The following is a 19,672-nucleotide window of genomic DNA, read 5'->3' on the forward strand; positions in this document are numbered from 1 at the left end:
GTGCCGGGGTGGCACGGTCCAAACTGGGTGCCCACCGGTCCAGACAGTCCACGCTGGTCTCGCCTCATCCCACTCCGGCTCCCCCAGGTCCGAGGTCCCCCGGTTCAAGTAACACTTCAGTACAGGTGAATGTTCAAGTATTGTGCAGAGAGGAAGGCGGGGCTGGGTACCCCTCGCACTCCCCTGGGCTGGGAGCTCAACAGCAGGTAGGCCCGCACCCGACTCTAGCTGCCGTTTTCAGTGACGTCCAAGGAGTCAGGGTGGGGAAGGAGGGGTGGCCCCGCTGGGCTCCTGCTCCCCCTCCCTCCAGGGACGCCAGACCCCCTGCTCCTCCTGCCTCCCCTCCGCCCACCCCCCAAGTATCTGGTCTTTGCTTCCTACCCCCCTCCACCTCCCGGCCCGCACCCCTCTCCCATCTCCCTCCTGCAGACTTGCACTGTAACCCCCCCCCCGCCCCCCCCACCCCCCACCCCCCGCCACCATCCCATTGGCTCAGTTCCCCAGGGGACCGAAGAGAAGTGGGTGGAAGGGGGGGAGGGAGGGGAGGGGAGGCCCCGGAGATCAGTGCAGGGGGAGAGGCGGGAGGCGCTCGGTCCTGAGGGGTGACCTGGCCTCCCAGCCGGGGTGCACGAAGGCCCGGGGTCCAGGCTCCGGACGAGTCCTGGGGGAGGGCGGGCACCCAACTAGCGGTGTCTCCTCTGGGCAGCGGAAGGGGCCAGGGGGCCCAGCGGCTGCCAGCCCGGCACGGGCACAAGCTTCCGGTGAGAGCTGGCGGCAGGAGCGCAGGTCTAGGCGGCGGAGACGTGGGCAGCGGCAGAAAAGCGGGAGGCAGTGGTTGGTGAGGCGGTGGCAACCGGCAAGATTGAGGCGGACCAGGGTCTCTCGGAGCGGGGAAGTGGGAGCTGTGAGAAGGTGGACGCTGGGGTCTCCAACATGGGCACAGTGGCTCAGATCCAGGGCGCTCAGCTGGGGTGCATGGCGTAGCAGGAGCCGCAGGGAGGCGTCTGTCAGCTCCAGGCCCGCCAGGCTCTCCGTTTGCCCTGATTTGTGTCCGGTGGAGGCAACAGCAGCTCTCGGAGCTGGGAGTCCTTAACATCCTCAATCCAGCGCAGGTGCAGGAGCCGCAGGGCTGGCAGTGGGGCTGAGCCCAGGGCAGAGACAGAGAGCCAGGAGCTGACGGAGAGCACAAACTCCTGGAGGCCTTGCAGTCGGTTCAGAAGCCACATGAGCTGCTTCTTGGAGACACCTGTCCAGCTGAGGTCCAGGGCACGGGGCTGGCGGCGAACCACCCCACTGAGCATGGGTGGTGTCAGTGACTTCCGCCGGCTCAGGTCCATTCGAGGCCATAGACGCTTGTCGTAGCACCAGCGGATCCAAGTCCGGCAGACTCGCATGCAGACATACAGCTCTTGGGGCCCAAGGTGCTGGAAGACACAAGTCAGGCAGCCCGGGGCGGAGGGTGGTCGGATCCAGCAGCCAAAGGCAGGGCTCCGAGGCGGGGGGTGGGGGGGGGGTACCACATGCCGATCCAGCTGTGGGGGCCGGGGTGGTGGAGCCGGGCCCAGGGGCCAGCTGAGCAGGGGTCCCCAACTGCCAGTGCGCACGGCCCGCCGCCCCTCACGGTTCTCCTTCTCGCCAGAGCTGCCCCGGGCTGGTCATCACCCATTCCAGGCCTCGCCAGGGGCCTCATCCTCACTCAGCGATGTGCCTGATGAGTCTGAGCTGGAGTCTGAGTCCGAAGAGGAAGAAGTGTCAGGCACCCGCTCCAGCAGCTGGCACATTCGCTTGAAGCGTTCTAGCTTCTCCCTCTGGGGTGATGGGGATGGTACCACCGGGCCCTCAGCAGAGGCCAAAAGTGGCTTTGGTTTCTTTTTTCTTGGGGTGGGGGGCTCATTCCCTACCTCCCTCTCCTTTCGTTTGGGGAGCCCAGGAACGTCCTCAGGCGGGGGGCCAGCAGGTAGAGGGCCCTTGCGCCTGGGTGGAGGCGGTGGAAGTGGCAGCTCCTCCGTCAGCTTCCATCCACTCCCTAGGCTGGCACCCTCCTCACCGTTGCCAGCCCTGCGGCGGCCTGGCCCCTCACCTGAATCCTTGCTGGTTCGGCCTTCCTGGGTACAGCGAGGGCACTCCCAGCAGTTGGGGATCGCCGCATTGATGACACCCTCAGCCTTCCCCATCTTCAGGCAGCCAGGGTGGACGATCTCGTTGCAGATTGTACACTCCATGAGGCTCAAACCAAATTTCTCTTCTTCTCCCTCCACTGTGTCCTCTTTCCCAGCCTCCCCACACAAGAGGCACACAGCTGTGTGTGGGAGCACGGGGGCAGTGCACTGCCGGAGCAGGCACGACTGCTTCATGCACCTGGGCCCCCCGAACTTCTTCATGTCTCGAACTTCTTCATGTCTCGGCAGAAGCGGCAGTCCCCGCACTCAGTTCGAAAACAGGCCCGGCAGCGACGGCAGCGGGGGTTCGGCGTCGGCCGGGGCCGATCGACAACACTGGGGGCGTCAGCAACGCCGAGGGCTCACACGTGTCCCGGGAGCTATCTCTCCCTTCTCAGCAGCTCCCGGAGGGTCGGCGGTAGCGGGGGATGGGGGGAGGGTGAGGCCGGGACAGCGGTGAGGGGAAATGGGGGGCGCCAGGGTCGAGGCCCTCCCACGGGCTGTGGCGCTGCCGTTCCAGGGGGAGGTCCTCCTCTGGGGGGCTCAGTCCCTCAGCCCCCCCCCCCGACCAACGGGGGCTCCCCGGGACGCAGGGTGCTCAGCTTCTGCCCGCCCCGCTCAGTCCCGGGTCCGAATCCCAGCTCCCCTACTCCCGCCCCGTCCGGCCTCTCCAGGAGCCCCCGGCCCTTTAACTGGCCCCTTCCCGGTTCCCACTACCCAGGGGTCCAGGGACTGGCCTGCACCCCCCCCGCCGTTTCCGGGGTTCAAGGCCTGCCCCCCGCCTGTTCCCGGGGAAGGGGGGTTCGCTGTAACCTGTCCCCCCTCCCCTGGGCCCGCCCCTGGACTGCGCCCCCTGCTCTACGGCGACAGGGCGAGCGGAGGGGGCGAAGGAAGCCGCTCTGCCCCGCCCCCCAGCCAGTGCGCGCCACTGCCCTCCCCCTCCCCCAGCGCAAGACCCTCGGAAGCTAGGAATTTAAATAAAATTTAAATAAACCCCCTCCTCGAGCGGGAGCGTGGGAGGAGGGGAGCGTGGGAGGAGGGGACCGTGGGGCAGGGAAGGGGAGGGGGCAGCAGGGGGGTCTCAGCCGCCCTGGTCCCACGGCCCCGCGCTGCTCCGGCCCTGGGCCCTGGCCGCCTCTCTCATCCCTGCTCAGCTCTCCCTAGTCTTTTAACTACGGGTAGCCAGAAGCACCACTGCCAAATATCTCTTAAAGGACAAAACCGATACCTGGTTGAACACCATTTTAAAACTTATGGGAAAGTTAAAAAAAAAAAAAAAAAGATCACATTATCAATATAAACCCACTGATTACTGAGAAGCAATTGTACATCATGTACCTTCCGATATGATACAGTATAAATACTTTAGCACTGCCAAAGTATCTTCAGCAAAATGTAAAATATTAATCTTTACTCAAAGCTAACTTACATTTGCAGAAAATATAAATGGACACACATCAAAATGCAGTTATAGTCTTGTATTATTGTTTTGTGGTCCTGAACATCAAACCCAGGGGTCCTATCCATGCCAGCCAAGTGCTCTACCTAGCATTGAGCCATGCCCCAGCCTTACACAGTTAATTACAAAATGTGAGGCATTCTACCAGATAAAGAACTTCTTAAGTCAGTCAGTGACAGATTTGGTTCTTCGGTCAATTTCTGCCCAGATACTTTTACCATTTGTAGTTTGAATCTATCAGTTTTATTTTACCTCAACAATTTTTATAAGCTACACTTGCTATAAGCTAAATAAAATACAGATAGTATCTATTTTTATTTCTTTAAAAATTAAAATCCTCAAAGTCAAAACCTTTTCAGGGTTAAATGATCCTTTCCTAGCCAAAGTATGGGAGCACACACCTGAAATCCCAGCTACTCAGGAGGCTGAGACAGAAGGACAAACAAGTTCAAGGTCAGCTGGGCAATACAACAAGATCCCATTTCAAAATAAAATTGTAGAAAAGACCTGGAGACGTAGCTTAGAGTTACAGCACTTGTTTAGCATGCATAAAGCCCCAAATTCAATCACCAGCACCATCAAACAAAACAAAAAAAACCTTACCTGAAACCTTGTAAGTAAAACATATTTTTAGTAAACTCTCCTCTTTACATGAACCAATCAGTAAGAGTCTCACAATTTAAAAAAATTGAAGGCACTTGAAAAGAGTAGCTGTATAAATAAAGGCTTTTAAAGGAGGAAATTTCTACTTACTTTATTTGTATTTAAATAGTGTTAGTTTAGGATGTTATTTTGTTAGGAAACTTTTAATTACTGTTTTTCCTATTAAATTACTTTATTCTCCCTTGGCCTTACCATAAGAACATAAACAATATGCCAGAAACACTCTTAGATGCAGGCATGGCTGAAGAATTTTATACTGGCTGATGAGGATCAAGATTTTATATTTTTAGCCCTTATTCTAAGATTTACTTAAGAACAGAGCTTATTCAAATATGTGTATATACATATATATATATATATATATATATATAAAGAGATTAACATCTCTACATTTTTAAGGCCTACTTTAGCATATGAACACTTTCACAAAATAGAGTAACCCATGCAAGAAGAATCTTCACAGTGCCTAGGAACATACAACAAAAGAAACAAAAATATATAAACAATTTGCTATACTGTATAAAAATTTTGGGCCATTTTAAAAAACATTCCATTGAGTCAGAACATTCAAATCCTCAATTTTGATTTCAAGTAAAAAATGGCTAATTACCTGACGCTTCTATTTCATTTTGATTGCATGATAAGTCATCCAAACACAGGTCAACCAGAAGGATTTGTCCAATATCAGTGACCACAGCTGCCACACCAAAAAGCCATCGCAGGTTTGAGTGTAAATGCTGAGTGCTTGCACTGGCTCCGCCATGATTAATTATAGGTTCAATAGCTGTTACCTAGAAAACAGAATATATGATTGGTTTCTCTCCTATGAAGTGAGAAAACACAACCAACAACGCAAAAAAATTAAAGCAGTTGCAACAATGAAATTCTCAGATTCATTAGGAATTATACTATTACTTCATATATTAAGAAAGCAGTTGAATAACTGATATTTATTAAGAGTTATTAGGTGCCAGTCATTGTGGTAATGGCTCATTTAACCTTCACAATATTCCTCTGATATTGGACTTTATGTAATTATCCGTTTCATGATGAAATAACCTGAGGCTTGGAGCATTAGCCAAATTATAAAAACCATAAACTTAAACATTAAACTTAAAGAAACTATTCTTACTTTAAGCTCCAAACCACAAATCACTCTAGGATTATACAGCTTAAGAGTAAAAACAAATCATTCCAGAAAAATTTACTGTCTACTCCTTAAAATAAAACAAAGAAATCCTCCCTACACAAGATACTTAGGGGTTATCTTCTAAACAGGTTATATTCTAATGGACTTCATACAAAGCTTTGGCAGAGACGGAGTTGCTGGCAATGAGGATCAGAATTAAAGAAAATTACACCATAGCTATTTATGGAGTTATATTTTTCCCTTTTATCCAATAAGTCAAATTTTATTTATTTATTGGTACTGGTGATTGAACTTGGGTCCTTGTCCTTGTGCTTGCGCAGCAGGCGGCAAAACCACTGAGCTAAATCCCTGGCCCCTATATGAAGTGATTATTAACACTACCTTAATTCTAGAAGAGGCAGTGTAAAGTATTTAGGAGAATATACTATGCCCGTAGCCAAAAACTAGTTAGTTGAACTTCCTCTTATGGTATCTATCCTGAACACACCTGTCTTTTCTATTTCCTCTTCCTTTTATCACCCATCCATTCAACTGAGCAACTAGAAATTTTAACTCTTGTTTGTCCTTAATTACTTTTTCCCCTTGTGGTACTGGGGATTGAAAAGGTCTTCACACTGAGCTAATCCTAGCAAACCACCAACCTTTCGAGATAGGGGGTCTCACTAAGTCACCCAAATTGGGCTCAAACTTGTGCTCCTCCTGCCTTTGCCTCCCACAGTGCTGAGATTATAGCCATGTGTCACCATATTCAACTTAATTTCTCTTGTTTAAAATGATCAGTGAGTTCTGTTGGGAAGTTACCTTCTGAATGTTTTGAATGTTTCTTCCTCTCCATTTATACTGTCATTTTCTTGGTTCAATACATATTATTTACCTTAATTACAACTATCATTTTCTTTTTTTATAACACCCTTCCTGACTCAATCCAAGAAGCTTTTTACTTTAAAGTTCTGCTAAAAACTTAAATCATCATAGACTTTAGGAGGAGGCCCCTAATTAAAAACAAGGCCATTCACACTCAGTATTTTTAGCTCCCACTTCCTCCTCCCTTTCGCCCCCAACCATTCTAAATTAAATCTAGTTTCCCAAATGCTTCTGGTACTGTTATTTTTTCCATTTTTCTTTGCTTGAAATATTCAATTCTTTTGAGTAGAAATTATTTAGATGTTCTTCATGTTCCAAGTGCTTCAACTTAACAAAGTATTTTATAATCTTCAACTAGACCATAATTTTACAGTGTTTTGAAAGCTGGACCAACTTCAATTAACTTATCCCCAAAATTAGTACATAGCCTGATTTATACTACGGTAAACACTCAATAAACTAATGTAATTCTGCCTCTAAAATCTTTTCTACTCTAGTGTGTTCATTACCATTCTCAGGGGGCATGTAAGACACCAGACTACAAACTACCTTGGTCCCCTACATCATCTCACTGGGCCCCAGTTTCTCCACTATTAGTCATTAAGCTCCCTTCTAACTTTAGAAATTCTATTCTAATATGACTGTTTATATCACATACATACACATTACATAATGTAAATACTACATATAATATACACGATTAACAAATATATCGTATAATATATACATTATATGTGTGCATATACATGTAAAGGTATACCATGTATTAAGAGAATTCCACTCTTATGAATTCCACTCTTGGTTTCGGGTTCTTTTTTGCGGGGAGATTTTAGATGGGGTTAAGGTATATTGTCTAGGCTGGCCTCAAACTCATCATCCTCCTACCTCAGCTTCCCAAGTAGCTAGGATTACAGGCATGCATCACGGAACCCGAATGTCTTCTATTTGTAAGTACTCACTTTTTTTCTAACCGAGTATACATAGAAAAGCAGCAACAGATCTGTTGAAGAAACAATCTAGCCTTTAAAATTATTGTTGGTTAAGATGTCAGACATATGGAAGGCATACACAGACTAAATGATGAATATAAATTAACCATTATTTAAATACATTATTAAGGGCTGGGGATGTAGCTCAGCGGCACAGGGCTTGCCTGGTAAGCACAAGGTCCTGAGTTGGATCCCCATACCCAAATAAATAAATAAATAATTAAAATCTTAATAGTAAAAGTCTTTTTCACATTGTTTTAAGGTTACAGCCTCAAAAAGAAAAAAACATTCTAAAATCTTATAGTAACATATACTTTTTATAACCTGAATATATTCATGGAATAAAACAAGGGATAAGAACAAGACTCAGAGGAACATCAGATATCATTCATTACTATTTTTCTATGACATTTTCTAGCCAAGAACAAGAAATATCTTAAACGTTAAGTTCTTTTGATAACATCTTAAAAAATTTTTATGAAAAGTAACACATTTACATAAATGGAGATTAATACTAACTGCAAAGTTCAATGAGTTTTCCAAGTAAATACTCCCCTGGCAAACTTTCTTTTATAAGTAGAATATCCAAGTATCTTAAACTTTACCTACCCTTCCAGGAAGAACAACTGCTTTAACCACTCTTGATATACCCAGGTCATAAAGACAGAGAACACTCCCTTCGGCTTCTTCCAATCCTACTAACAATCCAGTTCTCTTCTGCCAAGAGAATTCTTTGACAGCAAGGACTATAGGAGGCTGTTCATTTAATCCACTGAATCGATATGCAGACAACCGCTCTCCTGTTACAGAGTTCACAACCTCAAGCTGTGGACCACAAGCCAAGCATGCAAGTCCATTTTTCCCTAGGGGGAGGAGGAAAAAAGCAAAAACATAATTTATGTACATAAGAAATAAACAGCAGTTAACCTTTTCACATACGTAAATATATAATACATAGCTCATTAACACAGAACTTTACATATCACCCCCCCCCAATTTGAAATCTAAATGGCTAAACAGCTTGGTCTTCAAATTAAAACTGAGCAACTACAACTACAATAATAATCATTCAGTAAAAGTATCATACTATGTGCTTAAATACATTATTTCATTTACTCCTTATCATACTTCTCCGAAGCCACAGCTACAAAGTAACAGAGCATTGAAGTAGACCTCAAGTCTATCTGGGCTGACCGGGCTGGCCAAGCCTGCTCCCTGAGCTGTGGGTCCCAGTGGATTTTGGGGTGTTTTTTTTGGTACCGGGGATCAAACTCAGGAACTTGCGCTTGCGAGGCAGGCACTGGCACCACTGAGCTAAATCCCCGGCCCTTCTTAATTCCAAATCTCATACTTTAACCACTATATTACACATTGACTAGCCAGCCTTGATGGCGCCCACCTGTAATTCCAGCACTCTAGGAGGCTGAGGCAAGAGGATCACAAGTTTGAGCCCAGCCTAGGCAACTTAGCAACTTTGTGAGATCCTGTCACAGAGTAAAATACTAAATAGGACAGAGGATATAACTTAGTATAAAACCCTGGGTTCAATCCCTAGTAAAACACACACACACCACTAGGAGCTATAAAATACAACAGGATCTTATTCCTAAAGAGTTTACATTCTGAGAAAACAAAACAACTAGCCAAACAAATAGAAATTCCTTCTTGACGTACTGATCACATTCAAATTTTATTTTGATTATAATGTAAAGTCGCTAGAGCATTTAAAATAGTTTAGTAACAATCTGATATATTTTTAAGTGTTACCATAAGCAAAGAATGAACAAAGAGAAGCACAAAGTAGAAGCAGGGAGATAATGATTCTCCCTGGTGTCTGTGGATACTGATGAGCGGATTCACTGGAGATTCATCTTAACCACAGAATTAGCAGTATTTGTTCACTGATGAATTAAAGAGGGAGAGGTGAGTGACACACAAGAATCTAGACTGTATCTTGAATTTGCACTTGTGCAACTAGATTAGTGGCATTAATTTTACAAAAGCTGAGCTATCCATCATATGTCCAGATAGTTGAATATACTAGTTTATAGTTAGTTGAGGGATGCTATAAACTGTAGTTTACAAAAGCAGCACGGGGACCCTGAATACCATGGTTCAAAGTTTCTTTCTACCACTTCCTACCTGTGTAATTAGGATCACTATGTAATTATTTAGCCCACTTGATTCTCAGCTACATAGAACAGTGCTTACTTAAAGAAGTTTTATACCTACCTCAATGAAAAGCTGTGACAATGCTCGGTGTGTAAGTAAAATACTGGTTTTAATAGCCAAGATAAAAGCACCACAAATGGCTAAAAAACTGATGTATACACTTTGGTGCCTTCCTGATGGGAAGGATGGCATGAAATTCATTTTCTATGGTTTTCTCCAATATTTTTCATTGTACTAAAATTTGCAATGGCTGCTTTCATATGGTTCTGTTGTATTACACAATCTAAAAACTATAAATTAAGATCATGTTCAGATTAATGGAATTAGAAATAAGACTTTCTGAAAATATGTATTTTTTATCCAGTGCCCTAAAAATTAAAATAATTATTTTTGATACCGGGTATAGAACTCAGGACCTTGCACTTGCGAGGCAGGTAGGGCGCCACTGAGCTAAAACCCTGGCCCTAAAATCAAATTTTTTTATTCATAAAATTGTTAAGGCCCTATGCTACTCCTGCCTGGCAAGCACAAGGTCCTGAGTTCAATTCCCTGTACTGGGAAAAAAAACATTGTTAAGGCCCTAATCCAAATTCATCACTCAATAAAGTTTATTAATTATAATAAAAAAATCAGAGGTGTATTATTTCTACTTTCCAAATGCAGATATTCAATACTAAAAAGATACTTGTATACAAATACATGTATTAATAATAAAGAAAATTTAACAAAAATCCTCCAGAGATTCACAGGTGTGTTCCAGTGTATTCAGGTGTTATGTAAGTGGTTGTATGTCATGAGGCCACCCTACACAGGTTCTTTTCACTAAAGAAACTATATTATACACTTATATTTATCTTCTAAATCAATCAAATTAGTGATTTTTCAGCAACATTATTTTACCTGCAGCAAATTTTCCCCGAAGCACTGATTCTAATGTTATTTCATCTTCTCCAAGGGCTTGAGTAGTCACTTGTGGGAAATGCAGGAGACCACTAGTCACTTGAGCGATTAAGTCTCGCATACTTCCACTGTAAATATTTTTAAAAGATAACATTATTATGTTACATTTGAACTACTGTATCATACACTTGATTATTTCCATCCTGAAACATAAGAAGGAAAGTGAGCCACCATCCAAAAGTAAGTAAAACTAAAATCTGTAATAAAATGCATTTTTAAGTATAGCTAGGTCCAAGGTATTCTCCCCTAAGAAAATTTATTCCCTAAGAAAATATTTCTCAGTCTTAGTAAAATAAAGATTAAGCCAGATGTCCTAAGAATATACTTTATTCCCTAGATTCTTTGAAAACTGGTTCAATGCAACTCATTTTATTGCCTAACTTACTTTCAGAAAACACCAGAGGGAAAAATTGATGTTTTAGAAAAATTACCTCTTCAATAAAAAGAAAAAACCCCATGAAAAAATGTCCAAACCCACAGAAATCTCAAAAATTGAGTTTTATGTCTTTTACTAGATAAAATATCATTCCCAAAATATGAAAACTAGATTCCCTAAATGACCTGCCTCTACTGTAAACAATCAAAATACATTAAGCATCTTTTTGAGTGAGTTGGCAAAGCATAAAATGAAGAGAAGATAGGAATTTTGGGAGACATTTAAGCTGCTTTGGTCTTGAGGGTTAGCTAACAAATCTAATCCTGGTTACCTCGATCTTGCTTTGAGCACTCTTGAATTCTACCAGGGCAGAAGATTAAAGTTTAGGACCAACAGAGCTAATGCAAACTAAGAACCTCCCTCAGTCCCATTAAATTCCACATGAATGACAGAAACACTTATTAATCCAGGATGGGGAGTAATATAATACAACTGTCCACTTTGACCACGGCTTTGAGTCTCTACTCAGAAAAAGAAAATTCCCTTCATACAAGTTCATGACCAGGATCCAAGCTATTATCTGAAAATCCTCAGGTGAAGAATTTACTATGAAGTAATAAAGTCTCACAAGTTGGTAAGACTTCAAACAACCCACAGAAACAACCAAATATCCTCTGGAATTGCAAGAAATTCTTAAGGATGAAGTTCAAAAGAAAATAAGCTCACAATCGAAATAACATGATGAATAGCCAAAAGAATCAGACTACCAAAGTCTTCAGATATTAAAATTATCAGTAAATAGAAAATGTCTAATGTATTTATGGAGATCAAAGCTTAGCCTGATGAGAAAAAAACTGAAAGTTGTAAGAAAAATGGTCCAGTAGATTTTTTTAAAAACTCTAAAACTTAGAAATACTATAATCCCAGCATTTGAAAGACTGAGGGAGGAGGATCTCTGTGAGCTTGCAGCTGCTCCTCTGAGCTACCAAGTTGAGTTCAAGGCCAAACTGAACTACATAGTGAGACTCTATCTCAAAAAAAAAAAAAAAAAAAGTAAACTTTAAACTTCAATGAAAAAAACTCAATATAGGGATAACAATGGATTAGTTACATACAACAATATGAATAAGTGTGAGAATATTAAATAAAAGCAGAGGGCTGCAACATGCCTGCCTCACAAGCACAAGGTCATGCAGAATGTCTACATTTATAAAGCATTACAAAGACATGCAAAACTAAACAATGTATTGCCTAGGGATGCAAACATGACAAAAACGTTTTTTAATAAAACAGTAAAAATAAACAGAAAATCTACCACAGTACAGTCGTTACCTTTGAGAGGAAGGAGAGGAACAGACAAAGACTCCAAGGTAGTGGCAGCGTTCTTTCTCTAAAACTTGGTAAGTGCCAGCTGAGCATCCCTAATCTGAAAATCTAAAATCCTCCAAAATTCAGAACACTTTGCAGGACATGACATCATAAATGGAAAATTCCACACCTGACCTCAAGTGACAGGTCACAGTTAGGAACCCTAGAAAGACTGTACATCTTACAACAAAAACCTTTCAAAGCCATTCACCATATAAATATTTTATACCTTTTTTTTCTTTAAGTTTGTTTGAAACAGGGTCTCAATACGTAGTTCAGGCCGTCATCAAACTCATAATGATCCTGTCCTAGCCTCCTGAGTGCTGAGATTACAGATGTGCATCACCATGCGTGGCACTATACCTTAATGAGAGAGAGAGAGAGAGAGAGAGAGAGAGACAGAGACAGAGACAGAGAGACAGAGAGAGAGAGAGAGAGAGAACACAAACGTGTTCAGAGGATCGGTTAAATAGTAAAGTAGAAAAAGAGCCTAAAAGCTTATTCAAAAATGTACCACTGAGACAAACAGATAATTAAAAGTTACAGGCAACAGAAAGACCTAACATGTCTAGTCACAATTTCCCTGAAATATATTAATAAGGAAGAGGCAATATTCTAAGACATATTTCCCAGATTTAAGGAGACCCACTGATTCCTTGAAATGAAGAAATCTAATGAATCTGAGGCAGCACACAAAGAAAAAAAAATGACTTTCCACAATAGAAATCAGAAGTCTGTGGTATCTTCAAAATTCAAAGCAAAAAATGTCAACAAAAAGTAATATCCATTAGCTTCTAATAGAAAAATTTCTATTTACATGGGGTTTCCAGGTTCAAACTTTAGTTGTTGACAAGTTGATCTCAAGTTGACAATATTTATTTCTTCTAAATTATCTCAGTACCTAAGAAATTTTGAATGGGAAAGGCCAGAATCCACTGATACTATGTTGCTTTCCCTCTAATGACCTTATATAATACAACCTCAATGAGAAACAGTTTATAGCAAACTAAAGTTAACATTTTTTCCTATTAAACTTAAAACCAAAGTCATTCCTCCAGAGTGAACACCTTAGAGAATTTCTTGTAGAAGCTTTCTCCAAATACTCAAAGGGGTATTGAATGGGCATTTAGCAATAAAGTTCCATAATCACTGCAATTCAATGAAAATCAACCCCTGGGTATAATCCCCAGTACTGCCACATAAATAAATAGCCATAGAATTTTAAAGATTTTTACAAGGTAATTAGAAAGTTTACTTCAAAGAATAATCCACAAGAACTAAGCAATTTAAAAAAATAAAATATAGCTCTTTCTCAAAGGCAAAAGGGGATCAAGAGATGGGGGGGAGGTTATGAAGAAAGAAATGAAGATGTGTTCTGCACATGGACCAACTCCACACCAGGAAGGTAGACATCACGTACTGCAAACATGCACAACAAAAGGCGGGGGATGGGGGGGTGGGGGTTAAGAGGTGGAGGGAGGAAGGAGGGAGGAAAGGGGAAAGGATGAAAAGATGAATCAAGACGTGTTATGTATATCATGTACCAACTGTCCACAAGGAATATGAACATAAATTACCTAAAATACACACACACACACACACACACACACACACACACACACACACTAAATGTTCTATTTCCTTGGGTGGATGAGTCTTATTAAAGAAAGATAACTTTAATAATTTTCTAAAAGAAAATTGTATTTTCCATTCTAGATATGACCTTCTACCTGAAATATATGAAACAAAGTGTTCAAGAACTGTAATCCCTGAGAAAGGGAAAGTGAGTAAGGGGACTTCTAGGACTGTCCCACTTACTACATAAAATGTCCAGGACACAGAGCACAGGGGAATCCAAACAGAGACCAAGGGTCTCTGAATTAAGGAGACAAGAGTTGAGATTTCCACGAAGCCAAACCTAAAGCTCCAGAGATACATGGTGGATTTCCCCAAACCTTCACATTATCAACCTAAGCAGGTAAGAAAACTATCAGAGGCCAATGGACAAACATATGGTCAGGGACAGCTCCAAAGGAGAAAATCTCATCATACCCAAGGCCTGAACAGAGAGAGTGTGCAGAAATGGATTGAGTGCTTCAGCAGTGGGGAGAAAAATTAAAGGGTTAAAAGCTGTTCTCTCCTTGTCTAAAAAAGCTCAAACAGCCTGTCTCCAAGCCAGAGCGGGGACGCACACCTGTAATCTCAGCACTCTGGGCAGCCAAGGCAGAAGGATCACAAATTTTGGCCTAGCCTGGGCAACTTAGCTAGATCCTGTCTCAAAATAATTTTTAAAGGGGCTGGAGATGTAGCTCAGTGCAAAGGCCCTGGGTAAATAAAAATAACAAAGCAAAATTTACCATATAGAATTAAAGAAGTACTTAGAAATTTGTAACATCAAACACCTAGAAGACCTCATATCAATAACCTGTTTTCACCTTACAAACTAGGTCAAATTAAATCCAATGTGAACACAAAAGAAGAAACAGACACTAGAAAAAAAAAAAAGAATCAATGAAACCAAAGCTGATTTTTTGAAAAAGAAATACAGTACTGACAGAAAAAGATCAATGAAAGCAAGAAATTAGAAACTGAACTACTGCCAGGTGTGGTGGCACACCCCTGTAATCCCAGCACTTGGGAGGCTGAGGCAGGAGGATCACTTCAAGTTTGAGGCCAGCTAGGGCTACACAGAGTTCAAAGCCAATCTGAACTACATAGCGAGACCTTGTCTCAAAAAAAACTAAAAAAAGAAAAAAGAAACTGAACTATTTTACCTATGACAAATATTTCAGCCATGCAAGGTAGTACAGGTTTGTAATCCTAGCTATCAAGAGGCTGCGGCAGACAGAACTCAAGTTCCAATCCAGCTCAGGCAACTTAGTGAGACCCAATCTTAAAATAAAAATTTATAAAAACTGCTGGGAGACTAGCTTAGTGGTAAAGCACTTTTCCTAGCATGCACAGAGCCCTGGGCCCAATCCCCAGAACACCGCTCCCCCCCGCAATATATAGATAAATAGATAGAAACAATCTCCATCACTGCCCTAAAATAAAAACTAGAATTTGCCAGTGAGTAGGTTTATCATAATATTCTTTGGTATCTTACGCTGAAATAAAACCAAAAAGTAAGTATTTATTACATCAATCCATCAGAAATGGATCCAAATCTGTATGGAACACAAGCTAAAGCAATTTTTACGTTCTCAAGTGTTAAAGGTTCAAAAGCACTCCTCTAACTCTGGCCTAAGGCTAAGATATTTCCCTAAACGATAATGCGTAAATAATTTAAGCCAGCGCTACCCTTAGAAAGGTAGAAATTAATTAAAGACCATAGAACTTTGCATTCTTAAAGCTGTTCAACTTTCTTAGTGATCCCTTCTATCTTCCACATTCAACAGACACACTACTTTATCATTTTGGGTTTATTCAACCAACATTAAATGCTTATTACATCCTAAAGTGCTAGAGTGAACACTGAATCCATAGCTTTCTCTTTCCTCAGTGCAATGGCAATGGCCCCTCTCAAGTGCTCCACTCTCTTCATCTCAATTTTAAGAAAACTGTTCTTTAGGATTAGGAAAACAACTTTAATTCAATTGTAATTTAATTAGATTTGGGTTCTATACAGCATGCGCGCACACACACACACACACACACACAAAGTTCCCCTTTAGTGACACTGAGATTAGAACTGGGTTCTCAACCTCCTAAGAACATCAATGCCTACTTCAAAGGGAAAATTTTTTCCTCAAAGCCCTTTCTGTCTGAGAAATAACAGGTAATACAATAATCACACGTTCTACCCAGGGTATTAAAAAGAGCACCAACTGAATAGAAATGTGAATCCAGGTTCTAGTATATGTAATCTGATACTTCTATATTGTCTTTTCACAACTAAACTTCTAGGAAAGAGGACTCCAGATGTATCATGGGGGGGTGCACAAAAGAACTTTAAAAAGAAACTGCCATGAGTGAAAGTTTTTCAAATTTGGAATTAAGCATTTCAATCCATAGGCCAAAAATTGGTTTTAAAACTTTTCAAATTTAAGCACACTGAAGAGAACTTCTAAAAACTGAAATATATGGGAAAAAAATCTCATATAGAGACATAGAAGACAAAGACACTAAATTCAGCATTGTACAAACCTAAGTAGAATCCCAGCCTTTTATGCCACCACCAGCAACCCCTAAAAAGTAATTTACAAGGTTTAAACTCCTTCCATAGGGAAGAGCAGGAACATTTTGTACTATCAATGAAAACTGTTCATCTTCTGAATAAAACACAAATTGATAATGTCACTCCCCTCCTCAAGAAAATTTCAGTAACTCCTTAAAAAATAGAAAAAACTGACACCTCAGCCACAGGCAATCAAGGCTCTCCACAATCTAACAGGCCTAGACTATATACTGCCTTGCTCCCCAAATCCCTTCATTCAACAGTGTGCCATGGGTTAGCACTTTCATTTTATTTACACTGTTCATCCTCCATCTCCACCTGCTAAAATCATACCCATCATTCAAGGACTAACTTTCCAGACTGTGATTTCATCTCATCTCCTTCCATTCTTTCTACCTTTATATTGTCAATCCTAAATAGGACTTCTGGATTTCATAATGTAGTGAGATGTCATTTCCAAAAAAAATGCCATAGCTTGTGTTTGTCTTTTTTTTACTGCACTATGAATTCCTAAAAGGCAAAAGGTCATCCACTCTTATTACTGGGCATTTCACAAGTCACAATACTTTACAACTAACAGGTCTAAACATTTAGCAAATTAGGATAGATTAATAACAGGATATACAATCAGAGAAGTGGGATATATGCTAAACAATAAAATCAAATTTAAAAAACTCAATATTGGGCTGTCTTATTTTTAAATATACATTGTTTCAGCTTAAAGAACAAAACAAAATTAATAAGAATACTAAGATATATGGGCCAGGGATTTAGCTCAGTGGTTCCAGCGCCTGCCTGGAAAGCGCAAGGTCCCAAGTTCGACCCCTTGTGCCAAAAACCCCAAACAAACAAACAAACAAACAAACAAAGAATACTAAGATATTAAAACAATACCATAAATCAGTTTTCTGATGCACATCCCCAAAGTAATTGAATTCCACCATACAAAACAGAACCTTGGGCCGGGGATTTAGTTCAGTGGTTTCACGGCCTGCTGTGCAAGTGCAAGTGCAAGTGCAAGGACCCAAGTTCGATCCCTGGTACCAAAAAAAACCCAGAACCTAATTATCTAAAAACAAAGAGAAAAATTATATTCCAACATATACTAAGCAAACATCTCTACCAAACACTTTGTATGAAATTTAACTTTTTATTTTTGACTAATAAAAAGACTAAGAATTACGGTTTATATATGTACCCAGAAACTTCCAGCTTTTAAGTAGCTGTTCTTTCAAATTTAATTCAAACATTTATTAATCATCAACTACATTTAAAACATTGTTTTTATCTGGGTGTGATGGTGCACGCCTGTAATCCCAGCACTCGTGAGGCTGAGGATGTCAAATATGCGTTCTACCTGGTCAATTTACAGAGCCCCTGTTGTAACATAAAGGGAAGGGGGGTTTCAGTGGTACAGCATTCCTGGGTACCATTTTTAGTATCTCAACAAAGAAAAGATCTGACATTTTAAAAATCTGAAAAAAGATGGCATTTCAAACTGAAGAGGATTAGTGAAGAAAACATGGAAGTTGAAGCATCTCTCCAAGAGAATGGACCCAGGATGAGGCTAGGTGGAATATTCATAGAAACCCTTGAGATAGCTTAGGGACATTAAACTTCATTCTAGGGAGAAAAAATAATTCGCTGAAAATGTCCATGGTTCCGGGTCTATTCATTTTATTTCCTTAGAACAAGATGTGTGTCCCCCAAGTAGCTGAATAATTTCAAATTTTTACAGAATTATGTGAATTGGTGACTTTAGTACTATGCTACTGAAAAAACAGAACTTAAAAAGTAGAATAAAAAATTACAGTACTTGGGCCGGGGATTTAACTCAGTGGTTCCGGCACCTGCCTCACAAGCGCAAGGTCCCGAGGTTCGATCCCCGGTACCAAAAAAAAAAAAAAATTGTACACTTCAAAAATTACAGTACCAAGGGCCGGGGATTTAGCTCAGTGGTTTCACCGCCTGCTGCGCAAGCGCAAGGACCCGAGTTCGATCCCCAGTACAAAAAAAAAAAAAAAAAAAAGTTAAAAAAAAAAATCACAGTACCAAGAGAATGTAGGCTCTCCACAGCACTTAGAACACTTGTCCACGGTCAAGCCCTTGGAAATAAGTACACCTACCCTAATCTGTTCTCTCCCTACAGACCTTTTAAGTGAGAGGTCAAAAAACTCAGTTTTTAAATACCACAGCCTCTTTCGGATATTGAGAACGAACTGAAGTTCAGAATTTCCAAAAGACCTATCAAGAACCCAACATTCTTCCTCCAATTGACTTTTTAAAAAAGCAGTTAGGGGGTGTGACTCAGGGGGAGATCACATGTTTATTAGGATTGTGAAGCCCCAGGATCCATTCCCACCACCGAAACTAAACAAAAATTAATAACGCTCATTTCCTATAACTGAACATCTCCAGTATGAACCTCGCTGACTCTGACAACAAAATTCATCTATTCTCCCCAAAATAAAAAATAAGTCAACCAATGGCAAGAGTAATCAATCATCCTTAAACCTCCCAGGTGTAACCCTCCGGGGACGTTAAGTTATTTTCAATAACTCCACGGAGGGGGTGGTGCACACCCGCGATCCCAGCACTTGGGATCTTGAGGCAAGAGGTTGGCAACTTCGTGCCCTGCCTGTAAAAGACCAGGATCTCGTCTCGAGAAATAAAAAAAGCCGGGGAAGCTCAAGGCTAAGGTCCTGAGTTTAATGTCAAATTTTAAATTTAAAAATCCCTGCTGGTCACTGGAGCCCTCTGGGAGGCTGAGGCAGAAACATCAAGTTTGAGCCCGGCGTGGCCCACTTAGCACAGTCTCGAAAATGAAAACAAAAAAGGTCTGGGCATGTAGCTCATTGCTAAAGTCCTGGGTTCAGTTCTCTAGTACCGGGAAAAAAAAAATCCTCTATCGGATCAATTCACCCCAAGCGTGCCCCACATTTTCGAATCACGAGACAAACTTAAACTTTGTTCCCCGCCCCGAACCAGGCCCCCGAACACGCGGAGCACACACCAACGCAAGACAGTCTGCGAGAACGGGCAGCATCCCCGAAAGGTCGCCTGGCCACGGCTCCGAGCACCGGGGAGAAACCAAGCACCGGGGGAGAAGCAGCCCGGGAGGGAGAGAGACGACCTGGCAGCCCGCAAGGAAAACCAACACCGTGACGCCTCCCCGCCATGTGCCGCAGCTCCGCTAGAACCGCCTTCTATAACCGGCGTCCGGGCCCTCCACCCTGCGGTACCGGTCGCCGCCCAAGCGCGCCGCCTCCGGCCCGATCTAAGCGTCCCTCGGGGCCGCGGGTCCCCGCACGGCGCAGCGTCCGGCCTAGGCCCAG

The 19,672-nt window shown here is 42.2% G+C and overlaps 1 protein-coding gene and 1 pseudogene across 3 annotated transcripts in view; both read right to left on the minus strand.

Moving 5' to 3' along the window:
• Ahctf1 (AT-hook containing transcription factor 1) overlaps positions 1–19,672 on the minus strand; it is a 77,107-nt gene that overhangs the window by 56,997 nt on the left and 438 nt on the right. For 2 of the 3 annotated variants that reach the window (XM_004853481.4, XM_004853482.4), the window contains exons 2-4: positions 10,357–10,484; positions 7,894–8,147; positions 4,892–5,072 (exon numbers count right to left, since the gene is read on the minus strand). In XM_004853481.4, coding sequence (XP_004853538.1) covers positions 4,892–5,072; positions 7,894–8,147; positions 10,357–10,477 — 556 coding nt within the window. In that variant the 5' untranslated portion in view covers positions 10,478–10,484. Of the gene's footprint in view, positions 1–4,891; positions 5,073–7,893; positions 8,148–10,356; positions 10,485–12,389; positions 12,807–19,672 lie in introns of those variants that run through there. The other variant, XM_087194065.1, reaches the window with a different exon arrangement.
• LOC106010063 (F-box/LRR-repeat protein 19 pseudogene) lies at positions 496–3,839 on the minus strand (annotated as a pseudogene).

The sequence above is a fragment of the Heterocephalus glaber genome, unplaced genomic scaffold (genome assembly GCF_053883595.1).
Source record: "Heterocephalus glaber isolate CG9 unplaced genomic scaffold, H.glaber_assembly_v1.0 deba00001600, whole genome shotgun sequence".
NCBI lineage: Eukaryota > Metazoa > Chordata > Mammalia > Rodentia > Bathyergidae > Heterocephalus > Heterocephalus glaber.